General features: G+C 31.6%; 2 protein-coding genes across 2 annotated transcripts; both read right to left on the reverse strand.

The window, feature by feature from the left end:
• Positions 1-723: 723 nt before the first annotated feature.
• LOC124835438 (Major facilitator superfamily protein) lies at positions 724-3,417 on the reverse strand. Its single transcript, XM_047310366.2, has 4 exons — positions 2,583-3,417; positions 1,963-2,058; positions 1,479-1,652; positions 724-1,323 (listed from the first exon to the last, which is right to left on the reverse strand). The coding sequence occupies exons 1-4, from the start codon at positions 3,189-3,191 to the stop codon at positions 730-732; spliced, it is 1,473 nt and encodes a 490-aa protein (XP_047166322.1). The 5' UTR covers positions 3,192-3,417; the 3' UTR covers positions 724-729.
• Positions 3,418-5,686: 2,269 nt separating this feature from the next.
• GPX7 (glutathione peroxidase 7) lies at positions 5,687-9,221 on the reverse strand. The gene is made up of 6 exons (XM_047310341.2): positions 8,870-9,221; positions 8,563-8,639; positions 8,321-8,382; positions 6,758-6,876; positions 6,511-6,678; positions 5,687-6,038 (listed from the first exon to the last, which is right to left on the reverse strand). Exons 1-6 carry the CDS (start codon positions 9,122-9,124, stop codon positions 6,009-6,011), a joined length of 711 nt encoding a protein of 236 aa, XP_047166297.1. The 5' UTR covers positions 9,125-9,221; the 3' UTR covers positions 5,687-6,008.
• Positions 9,222-15,573: the final 6,352 nt, after the last annotated feature.

Raw genomic sequence — 15,573 nt, forward strand, 5'->3', positions numbered from 1 at the left:
TTATACTTGAGAGACCCGATCGGACACGTCTGCACACTCCCGGTCGGTTATTCCGCCCTCGGTAGTAACAAAATCAAAGTAAATAATTTATTGATGTTCGGTTAAATAAGGTAGATATATCCACCATCATTATTTTCATAGTTAAATAAGCTAAGTAAATGTTGTTAAGAAATATGCACCAACTTTGTTAGTGATAAAAAACTTGCCCTTAACATTTACGTGGAGCAAAATAAATACCCACTGTTTTTATTAGTGAATGAATTTTCTTAATGCTAAAATAATGTTGTCTCCAACTTGTAAAATTTCCAATATGTTAAGATTTGTATTCATTTTATTTGATAAATGAACTTATAAGTTGTATTTTGTATAATCGGTTTTGAAAAGACTGTAACGTTAATGATACCACTCTTAAGTCCATCAAATAAGAGGTTCATTGAAGAGACATAAACACCACTAAAATTGGAGTTCATCCATCTAAAAATCGTAAGAGAATAAATTAACGAGTCTCTTATCTTTGTATAATTCTTTACTTTCTATTTTTTTTATTTTTATCCGACGAGACTTAAACTCAGTTTTGATTTGCAAAATTCACCGTCTGTACTTATATTGTTGGTGCTAGTATCAGTGTTACCTAAGAAGAATCTATATATTATATATATACGCATCTAAAAGTCCGCCATTTAGGAATTGCAGAGGTTAAAATGTGTGCATAATCGCAACAAATTTGATCTAAAGTTCAGTCTTTCCATTGAGAGGGACAAGTTCCAAATTCTCTTCATCTACATCATGAACTGTGTTATTTTCTGAAACATCAGAAGGATGCAGTTCCTCATATTGACCTGTTTTAGGGACAAGAAAAACCAAAGCAAGTATTGAAAACCTGAGCATATCCCTTATGAGAACAGCCAACCAAAGGTTTGTGAAGTCAGTCCTGGTAATGTGGAGAAGACGAAGCAGCAACCCTCCACCCCACCTGGATAAGAGGGCACCCATGCTATCAATGCACATTAGCAGAGCAAAAAATGTGCCCTCAATGCCTAAAGGGCACAACTGGGTGCTCAGCACCATCATGGGCATCCATTTGATTTTGCCTGTAATTTTTGAAGCACTTTCTTCAATGACAACAAAGAAGTAGTCAGGGATTCCAATGATCAAGTTCCAACGGAGGATGAAGATCAGATCCAGCACACCAGATATCCCATATAGGAGTTGTGCATAGAATACCAGGTCTCTGAATGCGTAGTCTTTGAGAGTCTTGTGGTAGATTAAAACCCCTATCAATGATGCCACTGCACCGATTGCATAGATCACCCCTACAAACTCCTGCAACACAGAGCAAGAGAATTAAGTTATGGTGTCTTGAGACAATCAGTTTAATCAGTGTGAATCAATCATAAGTTATTTATTACAAGTATGATTTTTTAAGTAATAATTAGTATAAGTATGTTAAAATACAAAGTTATGAACATGAGGGGTACCTGAGAGAATGCAGGGCCAAGTTTTGGATCTGTATACCAATAAAAATGGCCTTCGTGGGTGGTTACATTCAAAGCCAGGGAAAGGAACATGAACAGAGAAGGCTTCCACACTTGAGGATACCTAATTGTCTTGAACATGCTTCTGATAGTCGTTCCTACATTCTTCATCACTGCCTGTGAAATCTTATGTGTCTTGTTAGACAATGTAGGTGACAAACATACAGATGTAGATATTCCAAAATAGGAAAATTAGTAGTCTTTGTCTATCGTTTCTAAAACACTGTATCTTGAAATACATATATAGCAGACTAAGATGGGACGTGCGAAAGAGAAGATAAAGAAATCAAAATAAGAATAAGTGCATGAAAGATGAATAAGGGAATGCATAGAATGACATAACTTTAAGAGTTAAGAATCAATATATATATTGAAGTAGTGTGAGTTTCTTCTAAACTATGCAGTGTAATGCAAAAAGTAATGAAACCTGTTTCTTTTCAATATGCGAAGTTCTGTTTTCATAAATCACAAAACCCAGCACAATCGTCAAAGCAGGAGAAAGCGCCAAGAGACCAAGCGACTCCTACAAAATCCAATTAACACAGTCAATCAATCATCAATAAGTCAACTTTTATAATAATTCTTTTTAAATATATTAAAAATAATAACTTTTAATTCGTTTAATATGGAAAAAGTTATATTTACACTAAATTAATTATGTTATGTTTCTAGTTCATACATGTTTAAAACAACTCCACTTTTAATCTTTTAAATTACTAAAAAAGTGTCGCGAATTACACTAAATACGTAAACATTAAATTTGTGAAACTAAATAAACTTTTAAATTGTTTTTAATTGTTAAACAGTACATTTGAAAAACTGAAATCGCATATTTTTTAAAAATTTCAAAAACTATAATAATTACATTTAAAAGGCCAAAGATCACCTCAAATTTCCGAAATTAAAAGAAAAAAACTGAATTTAAAAATTATTTTACTACATATAAATATAATTTTAAACTAATTACTACCCAAATAAGTTCAAACGAAAAACCATGGAACCGTCGAAATCTGAGGAACTATGCAGAGTTCACGTCGGTGTTCGTACCTGGGGTCCGAGGCGGTGCACGAAGAACCCACTCGCGAGGTATCCGACGAGGGCGCCGGCGCCGGAGCAGTACCCGCAGAGGCTCTGCAAGTCCGGCGCCAGCTCCCTCACCTCAATGCTGTTCCTCGCAATACACGCATCGATTGTGACATCCGCGATCGCGAGCGACGCCGACACGCCAAGGAAGCACATGAGCGCGGCTGTGGCGGTGAGGTTCCCGGTGAGCGCGACAGTGGCGGCGGAGACGGTGCCGATCACACCGGAGATGATGAAGTAGGGTCGGCGACGGTATCCTCTAACGGGGAAGGCGTCGGTGAGGATTCCCCAGAGAGGTTTGAGAACCCAGGGGATGAAGTAAACACCTACGAAGAGTTGAACGGTGGAGGGTTGAAGCTTCTGCACGTCTTTCCAGTAGTAGTCTGCCACTACCTTGAAGAGTGAGCCCGAGAGCCCTTGCCCTAAACCGTAGATGAGGAAGACGCCGATGACGAAGGAAGGGTTTAGCTTTGAGGAGAGCATTTGCAGCCATTGGATTGGTTCTGTTAGAAGATAGAGAAGGGTTTTGGTTTTGGCTTTGGTGGTGACGGTAAAGTCAGTGTTCTCACCCATTGCGTGGTTGTTCGATGGGTTCAAATGCGTTAGGTTTGTGTTTCATGGATTGATGAAATGCGAGATTTGGTTTGACTTCAATACTGCAAGAACAAGAAGAAGAAGATGATGATCTGTGACGCGATTCGGTGTGGAAATAAGCGTTGGATGACCGTGATGGTTGGGTCAAGTTATGCAGCGTCTTCTCATTTTAATCATAATTTGGTGAAATATATGATTTGAAAAATTAATATAGAATAGGACACATTTCAATATTCAATACCCTGTATGAGATAATTCTTTTAAAACTAAACTAAAATAAAAATTTAATTGAATTTGGTTTATGCAATTAGTGTGATGTTTTCAGACTCTTTTGGAGAACATAGCATTGGTCAAGAAAGATTGTGTATTTATTATTAAAATAGAGAGTTAACAGCTGTTCTTGACTGAGAAATATCAAAATATAGAAGAGAGAAAAAAACACAGAGAACTCTGAAAATGGGACGGTCTTCATTCTCGTACCTAACTCTAACAGCTATTAAACTTTTTGTTCTATTTTCATCTTATTAAATAACCACTATATACTATTTTCTTACTATTTTTATATTAATTAATTAATTTTTATAAAATAAAAAAATTAAGATAAATAAATATTAAATATCCAATATCAAAATGAAATTATTATCGTTTTTCTAACATTAAATATTTATAAAAAAAATTACAACTATATAAAATTAGAATACCAAATAAAATGTTTATTAAAATTGCAGAAACCTAGTTGATAAAATTTAAAAACATTTTCAAAAAATATAAAAGGAAAAAATATTTAAATTAAAAAATATTTTAATATCTCCTATATCAAATTTTCAAATTCTAATGATATTAATAAAAGTATAATACATCAATTGGATCAAAATCATATAAATAACAATGATTAAACGGATAATAATTAAAATTTAATATAGGTTCTCATTTTTCAAACTTTAATATATATTAGATGGTGATAAATAATATTTATAATAATTACATTAAGTTATCATATTATAACAAATAAAATTTATTTATATAATTATAATGATAAAATTACACTTGTCATAAGTTAAAAATTAAAATTAATTATATGAAATTATAAAAAACAATATTTTACATGATAAAAATAAATAACAAATAGAAATATTAAAAATTGATTAAATGTGTGTCTTGAAAGTAATTTGATAAATTATTGAATGAAATTTAATAAAGGAAAGTAAATATATAATTAAAAGTATGATAAAATGAAAAACATCATAAATTTCTAAGTGGTTGAGAGATATTGAAAATTATTTAGTCAAACAAAAAAATTCTTCAAATAAAAGAAACATTAATAATGAAAGAATAAAGACTATAAAATTTGTGTATTACCTAATAAATGAAATATTTATACTATTGAATATTTAAATTGAGAGTTAATCATTCTTACGTGAATAAATTACATAACAATTAAAAATATTAAAAACTAGTAAAAATATTCAAATGTAATACATAGAAAATAGTTAGTTGACATACATCATTTAATATATATACATATATTCTCGCCCTCGTACTTAATTAAAAGAATTAGATATTATTCATATTCATATCAGTCAATATGAATTTTTTCGTCAAAATAGAAACGGATAATACATTTGTTACTATTCCACAGGGAAGTGTAAGAATGGAAGAACAGTGGAAAGATCTGGGAGCTAATTCATTGCAATGATTCCAATATATTTAGTGTATGGATTATTCTTATTCATGGTTTATGCCCCTTCCAGTGAGTGTAAGCCTTCTTTTATTCATAAACAATTAGATTGTGAACTTTTTAATTGAACACACGGACGCAGTACTACATACCAAGAAGATTTATCTCTAATACCACTCAGGCAAAGTGATGAATATTCAATATGTGAGAAGAATGGTGTATACAATATTTGTATACCAGATTAACAAAACAAATCCCCAAATATCATGGAAGAGAATCTGCCAGAATTATAAGAAATTGGGAAAATTTATTGCAAATAATACAGCATCTGTAATACCTGAATACTTTCATTCTATTTGAAGCATGCAAATTTTACAAAACTCTAACTCGTTGCATATTTAAGATATTTGAAGACTTATAATAGAATTTTGCAATAGAGAAAGCTTTCTTGGCCATGAAGAGAATTTTTATCTAACGCAGTCACAATCAACTTCTAAATGTTATAAATGTTTTGTCCTCTCATGAAGCTACTGCCAAATGTTTCAACCGCAAAAAACCTCACATGTGATGTGAACCATGTAACAACTTAGTAATTGACTTTGAACTTGACCTGGGAACAATAATTTGCATTTTTCTCTTCCATGACACCAGATGATCATGTATCACCTGCATACCACTGTCTCTCCTTAATAATTTTTTTTAACAAAAAGAAATAAAGTTGCCAAATAATTTATATTTAACCTTCTTTTAAGGTGAAAAAATGATCTCACATAACCTAACTTCAAGAACATAGCGGTAATAAGAAACAGTATACTGCTGCATCTACATGTTACACAAGTTACATGCTTTTATAATGACAGCATATTATTAGGATAATATAAATGGCCATAGAATTTTCCCACAAAAACAGAACGAATAAATACTAATATGAACCATTTTGGGCAAACGAAGTATAACTTCTCTTCACTAAACTGGTAATTTCTTTGGTATAGACACCAAAGTAATTAACATGGCTATATTTATAGCTCATCATCTGTTTTAAGTATTAACTCCTCATGCAAGATCGCTCCCTTTATGCTCCTACATACAGTTCTTGTTTGTGTTCTGAAATGCAAACCTCATGCAGCAAGTAACCTCTGAATATCCTTCTGAAAAAGTAAATCAGGAAAAGGTTTAATTATACAATCTTTTTGATAGCTTCAGTATCCATTCTCAAACATACACGTATAACTTCTCTTATATATACACTTAAAAACAAATATATAGTTTTCTTTTAACTGTACTTCCTAATATCTTGAACCGGTGCAGCCCATTTTTTAGCAATTACAAGAAGCTATAAGAAAATATAGTACTAAAACTAACAGTTATAGCTACCAAGTAAAAAAACTCATTTTCTGCTGCTCTTGAAAGCCTTGTAGCATTTTTAGTGATACAGAATCATGCCAATTCAAGATGTATCACACAACTCAAAGCCATATGTGATTCATCACATAATAAACGAATCATTGGCTTACCAAATCTTATCAAATTGAGCAATTCAAACAACAAAGAATAGAAGCTTCATTGCTATTGTAACAATAAGAACCTGGACATTTCCTTCTAGGTGGAAGCTTAACATACCTCAATTTGGAAAGGCGACGTTGTTGGTGGGTATCTTTCAATAACTTTACCACTTTTATCAACCAAGAATTTCTCAAAATTCCACTTTATAAGATCACCCAGAAAGCCTCCAGCACTAGATTTCAGAAAACTGTACACTGGAGCCGTAAATGGTCCATTGACATCCACCTGTTTTATAGAACTTAATTACTTTGTTTACTTGTACTTTAAACTGTTCTGAACTGCTGCTGAAGAAAAAGTATCAAACCTTGTCAAAAATTGGAAATTCTGCTTTATATCGAGTGCAAGCAAACTGCTTAATTTCTTCATTCGATCCAGGCTCCTGCATACCAAATTGATTGCAGGGGAAAGCTAGAACCTCCAAACCTGAAAAGGAGCAGCATAAGGACACTAGATGTGTGTAGCCGAGAATCATATTAATTTAAAATTGAAAAGCTTAGAACCATATTCATAAAAACAACAGAATATAAAATTGAATAAAAATCACTTTTTGAATCTACCCATTGGAAGTATTTTAATTTTCCAAAAACAAAATCACCAAAGTTCTTCCAAGAATGAAGAGACCAGAAATTACAAGGCCAACGCTGACTGATTTTCCACCATAGATCATCATTGTCCCTCTACTCATTTTAATAAGAAACTTAAGGTGTGCTTTAGTAGCCAGAGATACAAGAATGACAAATCGAAAAATGGAGCAGCTACAATAGGCATTGTCATTTTGTAATTTTTTTCCACATCAACTTGGAACGAAATGCAATATACAGTCCAAACAAAACAAAAAGAAAGTGAAATTTTTTTACTTTCACCCTCCTACCTAATCATTTTGTAAATTCTTTCGCCCCAACTTAGAATGAAATGCACTGTCCAAACATAACATGGGAAAATGAGAACTTCTTTACTTTCAATCCCATACCTAACTCTTCAAATTTCCATCTTCCCTAAATGCACACTGAGCACCATTAATTTAGCCACAAAGGATGGAGTCTGTATTTCTACATTCTACCCTTCTACGGCTAGAAACTCGCCTTGATCTTCATCATATGAAGAAGGAGAAAAAGAATGCTTAAAATTCTACATAATATTTGTGATTATTTTCAAAACATGCTGTCAAATAAATAATTCATTAAAACAATTTTTTTTCTTTGTTACCCATAGATGGTTTTGTTGGATCCATCGAGGAAGAGGTTCTGGAGAGACACAAACACCAATGAGATATGAGCTCAACCATATAAAAGATTCACACCCCTCTCTACCCAAAACCTTAAGACAAAAGATTAATGAGTCTTTCATCTTTATACAGTACTCTATTTCTCATTAGACTCCAACCGGTTCACGTACTTAATTAAATCCAAAATAACAATCAAAGTGGAATAAACTGCAGCACACGAGTTAACAGGTTCTGCAGTATTTTGTATCATAAACAATCCATTAAACAGGGAAAAACAGCAAGATAGTTTATCAGCAGACAGGGAAGTCAATATACATTGTAAAATCATAATCAAATTTTAAGCAACCATATCAATAGAACTGCGTAGTAGAGGAGAGTTAACATGTGAGAAACAGACCCCAGCCAGTAAACTTCATTTACATCAGTATCCAATCTAAAGGTACCAATAAATTGTGCCCGAAGTCACAAAGGAGGGACACACTTCTCTCCTTGTTGTTTTATACAGCACCCAACAAAAATAGAATGATTTGCACAAGTAGATAGATTCATAACCAAGAAGATATATTAGCAAACACCAAGTAAAACATGACAAATTGCCATTCTCAGAAATATACAAATAACAATCATCTGTACGAAACATACCTTGATCCTTATACTTTTCATACAAACGAGACAGCTCCGAGTAATTCGATGACGTCAAACCGCTGCCACAGGAAGGAAATTTATTAAACGGTACTATAAGAGACAAGAAAGTTTGACACAACTGTTAGCTATGACCAATTTGGTTTTAAGATATAGAAAATTGTAAGAACTAATGAGGAAAACCAAGGCTTCATCAGACATATTGACCAACATATCTTCCTTGAAGAGTGAATAGCCCATACCATCGTGAAGCAACATTGACAATCAATAGAACCTTCCCCTTAAATTTGCTAAGAGCGACATCCTTTCTCTCAATATCCTGCATCATAAAATATAGTGCAAATATAATATATGCCCTGAGCACATAACAAGTAAAAATAATAAAAATATAAAACCTCTCTTATCTAAGTCTGAGAAATTCGCCATTCAGTAAAACTATCCATAATAAAAATAAAATTATGGACACCCCACTTCCCAAATTCAATTTCCAAGGTCGACCCAATTCTTTTCAAGAAAAAGGGTTGTGGAAATTGAAATTAAACATGGTACCTTGACAGTAAAATCATAGATGGTCTTTTCTGTGGCAGCTCTGGCATGAACTGAGAAAGACCTAGGCTTTATGAAGAGCCTTGGAAAAGTTGATGAGGTTCGTAGGGAAAGGGAAGGATGAAAAAAGGTTGAGTTGGAGGAAGCAAAGGAGGATTTGATGAAAGGAAAAGAGGGAGAAGGTGGTGGGTTTGTTCTGGCACGGGTGAAATCATGGAGGGGAGTGAAGAAGGTGGTGGAGAAAGCCATGGAGGACATTTTTGGTGGTTGCAAACTCAAGAGACTTCTCAAGTTTGGTCCTTTCTGTAATTGGAATATGGAAGATAATCTGTGTCTTCCATATAGAGAATGGAAAGTGTAGGTTGGAAAGTTACACAGGAGAAAAAAATATTAGAATGTTGTAAAATTGAAACACATGATAATTAACAATGATTTTTTTCTTTTTATCAAAATAAACTCATTTTGAACAAATTTTTTTAGAACTATAACTCTTTGTGTTCAGTTTAGGAAATCACCTCTCCAGAATTTTTCTATTGTTTTTTTACAGAAATAAATGATCCAGACCAAAATTCAGTTCTTGGAGAACTAAATTTTATTCTGATTTTTTCAATTTATTTTTAAAAATTAAAAAAAATACAATCTTTTGATAGTATCACTTTATGGAAGAACAAGATTCTCAGCATGTAAATAATAAACAAGTCTAAATTGGAACTTAAGATGGGAATAAATTTATTTGACTTTTTTTTTAAATTAGTATATTTTGAGATGAAAATAATTTAAACTAAATGATTATCTACCACTGAAAATAACAATTAACACTGTTGACAGTTTTACAATTTGACATTAATCATGTGAATTTTGAAAAAGTTATAAAATTATTTTATTTAGCAAATGATGTGTTTCAATTCATAATAAAAAATTATCGAATCAATTAGTTAAATAAACATGAATACGGTTTGTGGTTATTAAATACTAAAAAGACATAGGTATTGACTTAAATATTAGACATTATATCTTAAATATTAAATTATTATAATAATAAATAGCATATATTGAAACAGTGGCAAGAGAGGAACTTATCCGAATCTTCTACTTAAAAAGAAAACCAAAGGTAAAATAAAATTAATATAATTTTAAAATTATACGTCATATACAAATAATAATTATTTTTTTATGTATCATTACGTGGTTTAAACTTAATATAAAATAATTGGTTCAAATATATTTTAAACCCTCCGTTTTATTTTAATTTCTAAAAGTTTGTTTGATATTTTTAATTATTAATTATAAACTTAGTATCAAATATATAAATATCAATTAAAAATTTAATATTTGTTACAAATAAGATTATCAGATATGATTTCATCAAATTATTATTTAATTTACACAAAATAGACGATCGAAAAGTAATTTTGAATTGATAAAACATGAAATTTAACCTAATTTCGTCTTTTTATGGCCTTCTAGACATCCTCTTTTCGTCTTTTTTTTGTTTTGTATGTCCTACTTTTCTCTTTATCCAAATGTGAAAAGATTAAGATAACGGAGATTGTTATTATGTGTGAGGTGTGATATAGGTGGAAGTGTTGAAACCTCAGGTGTAGATTTGCTGGACTTGTTTCTGTGGTTCATCACTCACCACACACTCTTCTTTGTCTTCATTTATTCTCTTAAGTCCTTATCTTTCACTCTTGTAAATAAATATTATTTTCTTACATATCTTCAACTTACTATTTTTCTAAACACTATTTTAAATATTTTTTCTATTTATTCTATATACAACTTTGCTCTCCCTGTTTAAAAATAAAAAAAAGAAATTTCTTTATTTTTTTATCCTAATATTACAAATTGTATCCTACGCCAAGAGAAAACAAATTTATATATATAAACACATGATCTATGCATATTTATGTTATTTTTTACGAGTTACGCTAGGAAAGAACTGGAATCATGCAGCGAAATGATGGAAGTTATATGGTAAGAGGTGGGGAGAGTTGCTTGTGAAATACTGGAAGGAAGCAATGATAAGTAAGAGAGAATGATTTTCAGACCAGAGGTTGGATGCAAATCAACAACGTAACTCTAATACACTCAAAAGTTACTTTACAAGAGTGAAGGGTGTTGAATTTATAGTGATTTCAGCACCCATTTTTGAGATAACTACACAGTTGATCATCAGCAATTATCGAATCAAGTGCCACGTATTTGACCATGTAAAAGCTACACTATAAACACGTGCTCTCATATGTTGTACATGTTGCTGCTAGGCGCTAGGCATCGGATGTTGGGCGTTGGCAGGTTGAAGTATTAAAGTGCTTTCCAATCTTCATGGGCTTCGGCTGCTTGAGTAGCTCTCAATTAAAATGGAGAAATAGCTCATTGGGTTTTTGGATGACTTAAGTCCGATCCACCACCATGTGTTGCTTCCTACATTTTCACATTCTCATTTTACTCTGCAGATCACGGACATGGGAGATTCGTTTGGACTTCAACGAATGTGAAGATCCATTTGGGCTTCATCTTGACATCCGTCTACCTCCGACCACGTCATCATCGCCGTCGTGACCCTCGATGCCAACTACCTCCGCGGCACCATGGCGGTGGTCTTCTCCATGCTCCAGCATTCAACCTGCCTGAAAAATCTCTCCTTCCACTTTCTCTCCGCGAACGACGACTCTCGCAAACTCTTCTCCAGCATCAAGTCCACCTTCCCTTATCTAAACATGAAGATTTACCGCTTTGATAGCAGCAGGGTTCGTGACAAGATTTACAGGTCCTAGGATCCTCGATAGAGCACTGCTTGATCAGAAGAAAACAAGCCCTTATTTTGGAGGATCAACCTGTAATATGTATTGTTGAAAGTTGCTGAAGAAGTATCCATAGTGGTGCCTGCATTTTTTGCCTGATTTTTTAGTAGAAAAATTGATTTCAGTTTTGCTGCAAATTGATTTTCAACATCATGTGTAACATTAAAGTTGTGAAGTTTGCTCTTGAAAGATCTGGTGCATGATGTTGAAGCCCACAGATCTCAAGTCCAAACAGATTTTTGAAGAAAAAAAGTGGGGGTGTAGGATTTTTATAAATATAAGGATAGTTTTGGAGTTTTTAGAAAATGTGGAGGTGTAGGGAGAAATGTGGGGTGGTGGAGGGAGTAACTCTCCTTAAATCCTTGTAAAGTCTTCTTGCCATTCTTTTAGTAGTTGAACCTTGATTAATTGTGGGCTTAGGCCTAAGTCATAAAAGACCACCGTATCAACGATGAAAAAATTTTGCGAACCAACAAACAATGACTGAAGATCTACGCGAAGAACGAAAGCTTGCAGAAACCAACAAATAACAAACAACGAATTGCACGAATAAGGGAAAACTTGCGTGAAGAAGGAAAGTTTGCAAACAGGGAAAAAAATCTAAATGGACCGTGAAATTAGGTTTGACGTTAGGGGAAAGGCTTATATGAAAGGGGGGAAATGTGTGAAATGTAAGTTAGGTTTAGGAAATTGGGAAATTCTTTAGAAAGGTGGGAATGTGAGAGTAGATGAATGAAAGGTATGTTTTGGAAAATTTAAGTAAGGAGGGAAGGTACAATAGTGAAAAGTGTAGTTAATTTATGGAGGTCATAAACCTCTTCAGAAAACAATTAAAACTTTCACTATTATCAGTATTAAGAGAGCTTCTTTTAACCATCTTAAATAATGTTATGAAGGGTGTTTATAACCTCTACAAAATAACCCCAACTAAATAACAATTTTTATTTGTAGTGAAAAAGACCTTTAATGTTTGTTATATTTTTGCTTTTAACGTCTGCCGAAAGTCTAACAATATAGTAGAATACGTCAAATTAGAGTTTATTGTTCCTCGACAGATGTTAACTAATGCTTGTTGCATTTATAACGGACTTTAATTAACGTTTGTTGTATTTCATGTACAACATACATTAATTTGTGACTATTTTAAAAAAACAAAAAAATCGTCAATTTTTCCTCCATTGAAACCATGAAAAATACAAACCAAGAATACACCACAACAATTCTTAGAATTTTATAAGTTGCATGAGTATCTCAACTATAGTTGTAAAGTAATAAAAAATTGGTGAAAAATACTATAACAAAAATACATTAAATGATGAATTTTTGAAAATTGCAGAACCCCATTCCCCTTCAAACAACTTTCATTTTTTTAGCGTCTCCATCCGAGGTCCGTAACAATAGTTATGACCATTTGAAAATTTTCACCACCAAATCTTCAAAGCATTTAATTTGTGATCAATACCTCAAAGTTGAACACTCCATATTTGAATACAACCTAATAAAAGTCTCCACACAAAAAAAATTGAGTCAAAAATAATTTTCTAACTATTTTTTTGTAAACTTTATAAAATCAGTTATAAAATCAGAGTTAACCCAAAAATGCAAAAACATGACCTTTATGACACACCATAATGGTTAAATACCAACCTTTATGTGAAATAAAAGTAGGAGAATGAAAGTTTGAACCTAAAGGAGCCCCATAATGCCAAGATGGAGTGAAATGGGTTGAAGAACTTCCTTCTAGGAGTTTGACATTGTCGTTGCTTCACTTTCGTGGTAGGTTTCATGCAATAAGAAAAAAAAAGGTGAGGGCTCTGGTGCTGTTTTTGAAATTTTAAAACACAAATTAACGTTGGATCCCTCACAATAGACGTCAAATTGAAAATTGATGTTGAACATAAGGTAATCCGACGTTATTTAATGTCTATTGACCCTAGGTCCAACATCAATTTCTAATTTGACGTCTTGGGGTCCAACATCAAATTGAATGAAATATTCATAAAAATGTCACCACGCATTTTTAACGTCAAATTTTGAGTCAAGTAATGTGAAACTAACAGCATTATAAGCCTTTTTTGCACTAGTAAATATGAATATAATTAGAATCACATTAACTAAAAAATATTATATAAAAACGTGTCATGTCCAAAAATAAATTTGCATAAATAGACTTACATTAACTTGTTCTTGGATAAGCATGAATTTCACAATCAATTTTAGATTAATTCATGTTAAGTATGATTATGAACTTAATTATTTATTAACTTTTCTTATTAACATCACATCAAATTTCTCATCCACCCAATTAAGAAGTTTTCCTGAAAAAAAAATTTCTGTAATAGAAGAGGAAGGTTGCTTTCAAAAAAATATCCAGAAATATTTAGTGTGTTTCGGAAAATGATAGGGTGCAGGAAGAAATCTGATGGAGTGGAGGAAGTAATAGTCTATAGCCTAAAACAAACCCAACCATTCATAAAACCTTCTACCAAAACAAAAATAAAAACTATTTACACCACCCATTGTCGCCACATTAAATAAATCAAAGATTAAACATAATACAAATTTAATTACCATCTTTGAATTGTCTCACACAATTAACACACCAAAAACACCACTCACTACAATTATTCATATTAAATTGTATTAACACTGAACAAAAACAATAAGATCGTAAAGTCATTTATATTTTATAGCATATTTTGAAAATTATACATTACATTACAATAAATATCAAATAGTTTTAGATTAATATAAATTTTTATAAATATCAATCATTTATTTCAAGTTCATTAAAACTTTAAATTCAAATTTTAAATAATGTATGACTATTAAACCTATCAATATATATATATATATATATATATATATATATATATATATATATAAATTATTTCTCAATTCAAAATCTACTTTTAAAAATTATAATTAAATATATTTTTAGTCTTAAATTTTAATTTGAAAATAAAATTAGTCTTTATTGAAAATTTTGATACAATTTGATTATCAAACTTAAAAAATGAATAAAAATAACTTTTTTAACTCAATTGTCTTAAATTTTTTTTACTGCCAAATAGCATCTTCAATTAACATTTAAATTGTGTACGGCTTTTAATACATTTTTAACTCATATGTTCAAATATTAATTTCAAAAATCGTTTAACACATAAAAAAATTAACTTTAAAATAAGAAAATTATCTTAATTTAATATTTAAAGACTAAAATGTTGAACAAATTCCAATTTTACTTCAAAATTTAAAAATTAATAACATATTTAATCCTGAAAAAGCAATTCATTTAAAAATTCCTAAACATAAATAATATTTTTTTATCAAACTTTTTTATATATAATTTGACATGGTGTGGTCATGCATTTATTAAATAGTCCCAAAGAAAAGAAATGATTTTTACTTGAAAAATGACTAAAATATTTGATGGAAATGTTATGGTGAAGGCAGCTTACCTCAGCTTGGCAAAGACTTTGACTAAGAGAAGTCTTTGTCCTTCGTTAACAACAATGACACCATAGCAACTACTCATACCACACATCCTTTACTATAGTGCCCACACTTTTCAATTTTCTTATGTTTTTTTCATATTCTATTCTTCGCTTCTGCTTTATCTCTATCTTTCTCCACCCATTCAAATTTCTATTATCTTCCTCTTCATAATAAATATATTTACATATTGTTACATGTCACTGTCTTCTGCAGATTTTTTCCTCGTCAATGACTTCTTCCTAAATTCTGCAGCACTTATTAATTTCATTGAAACCAAGCTTGCTTTTTCTCATCTTGACTCTGTAAGTCTCGTTTTTAAGAACAGTACAAGTGTGTAAATTGCAGACACTCTTTTTTTAAGGACACCAAAACAACAGACTCCAAAACTCCTTATATCAATCA

Source organism: Vigna umbellata, chromosome 1 (genome assembly GCF_029865625.1).
Source record: "Vigna umbellata cultivar VRB3 chromosome 1, Vumbellata_1.0, whole genome shotgun sequence".
Classification (NCBI taxonomy): domain Eukaryota; kingdom Viridiplantae; phylum Streptophyta; class Magnoliopsida; order Fabales; family Fabaceae; genus Vigna; species Vigna umbellata.

Bases quoted from the DNA above. Each gene is read 5' to 3' on its own strand.
- LOC124835438 (XM_047310366.2), bottom strand. From the start codon at position 3,191: ATGGGTGAGAACACTGACTTTACCGTCACCACCAAAGCCAAAACCAAA. The intron at 2,059-2,582 runs GTACGAACACCG...TGGATTTTGTAG, and splicing joins TGCACCGCCTCGGACCCCAG to GAGTCGCTTGGTCTCTTGGC. The intron at 1,653-1,962 runs GTTTCATTACTT...AAGATTTCACAG, and splicing joins CGCATATTGAAAAGAAACAG to GCAGTGATGAAGAATGTAGG.
- GPX7 (XM_047310341.2), bottom strand. From the start codon at position 9,124: ATGTCCTCCATGGCTTTCTCCACCACCTTCTTCACTCCCCTCCATGAT. The intron at 8,640-8,869 runs GTACCATGTTTA...TTTATGATGCAG, and splicing joins TCTATGATTTTACTGTCAAG to GATATTGAGAGAAAGGATGT. The intron at 6,877-8,320 runs GTATGTTTCGTA...GCTCCTTTTCAG, and splicing joins TGAAAAGTATAAGGATCAAG to GTTTGGAGGTTCTAGCTTTC.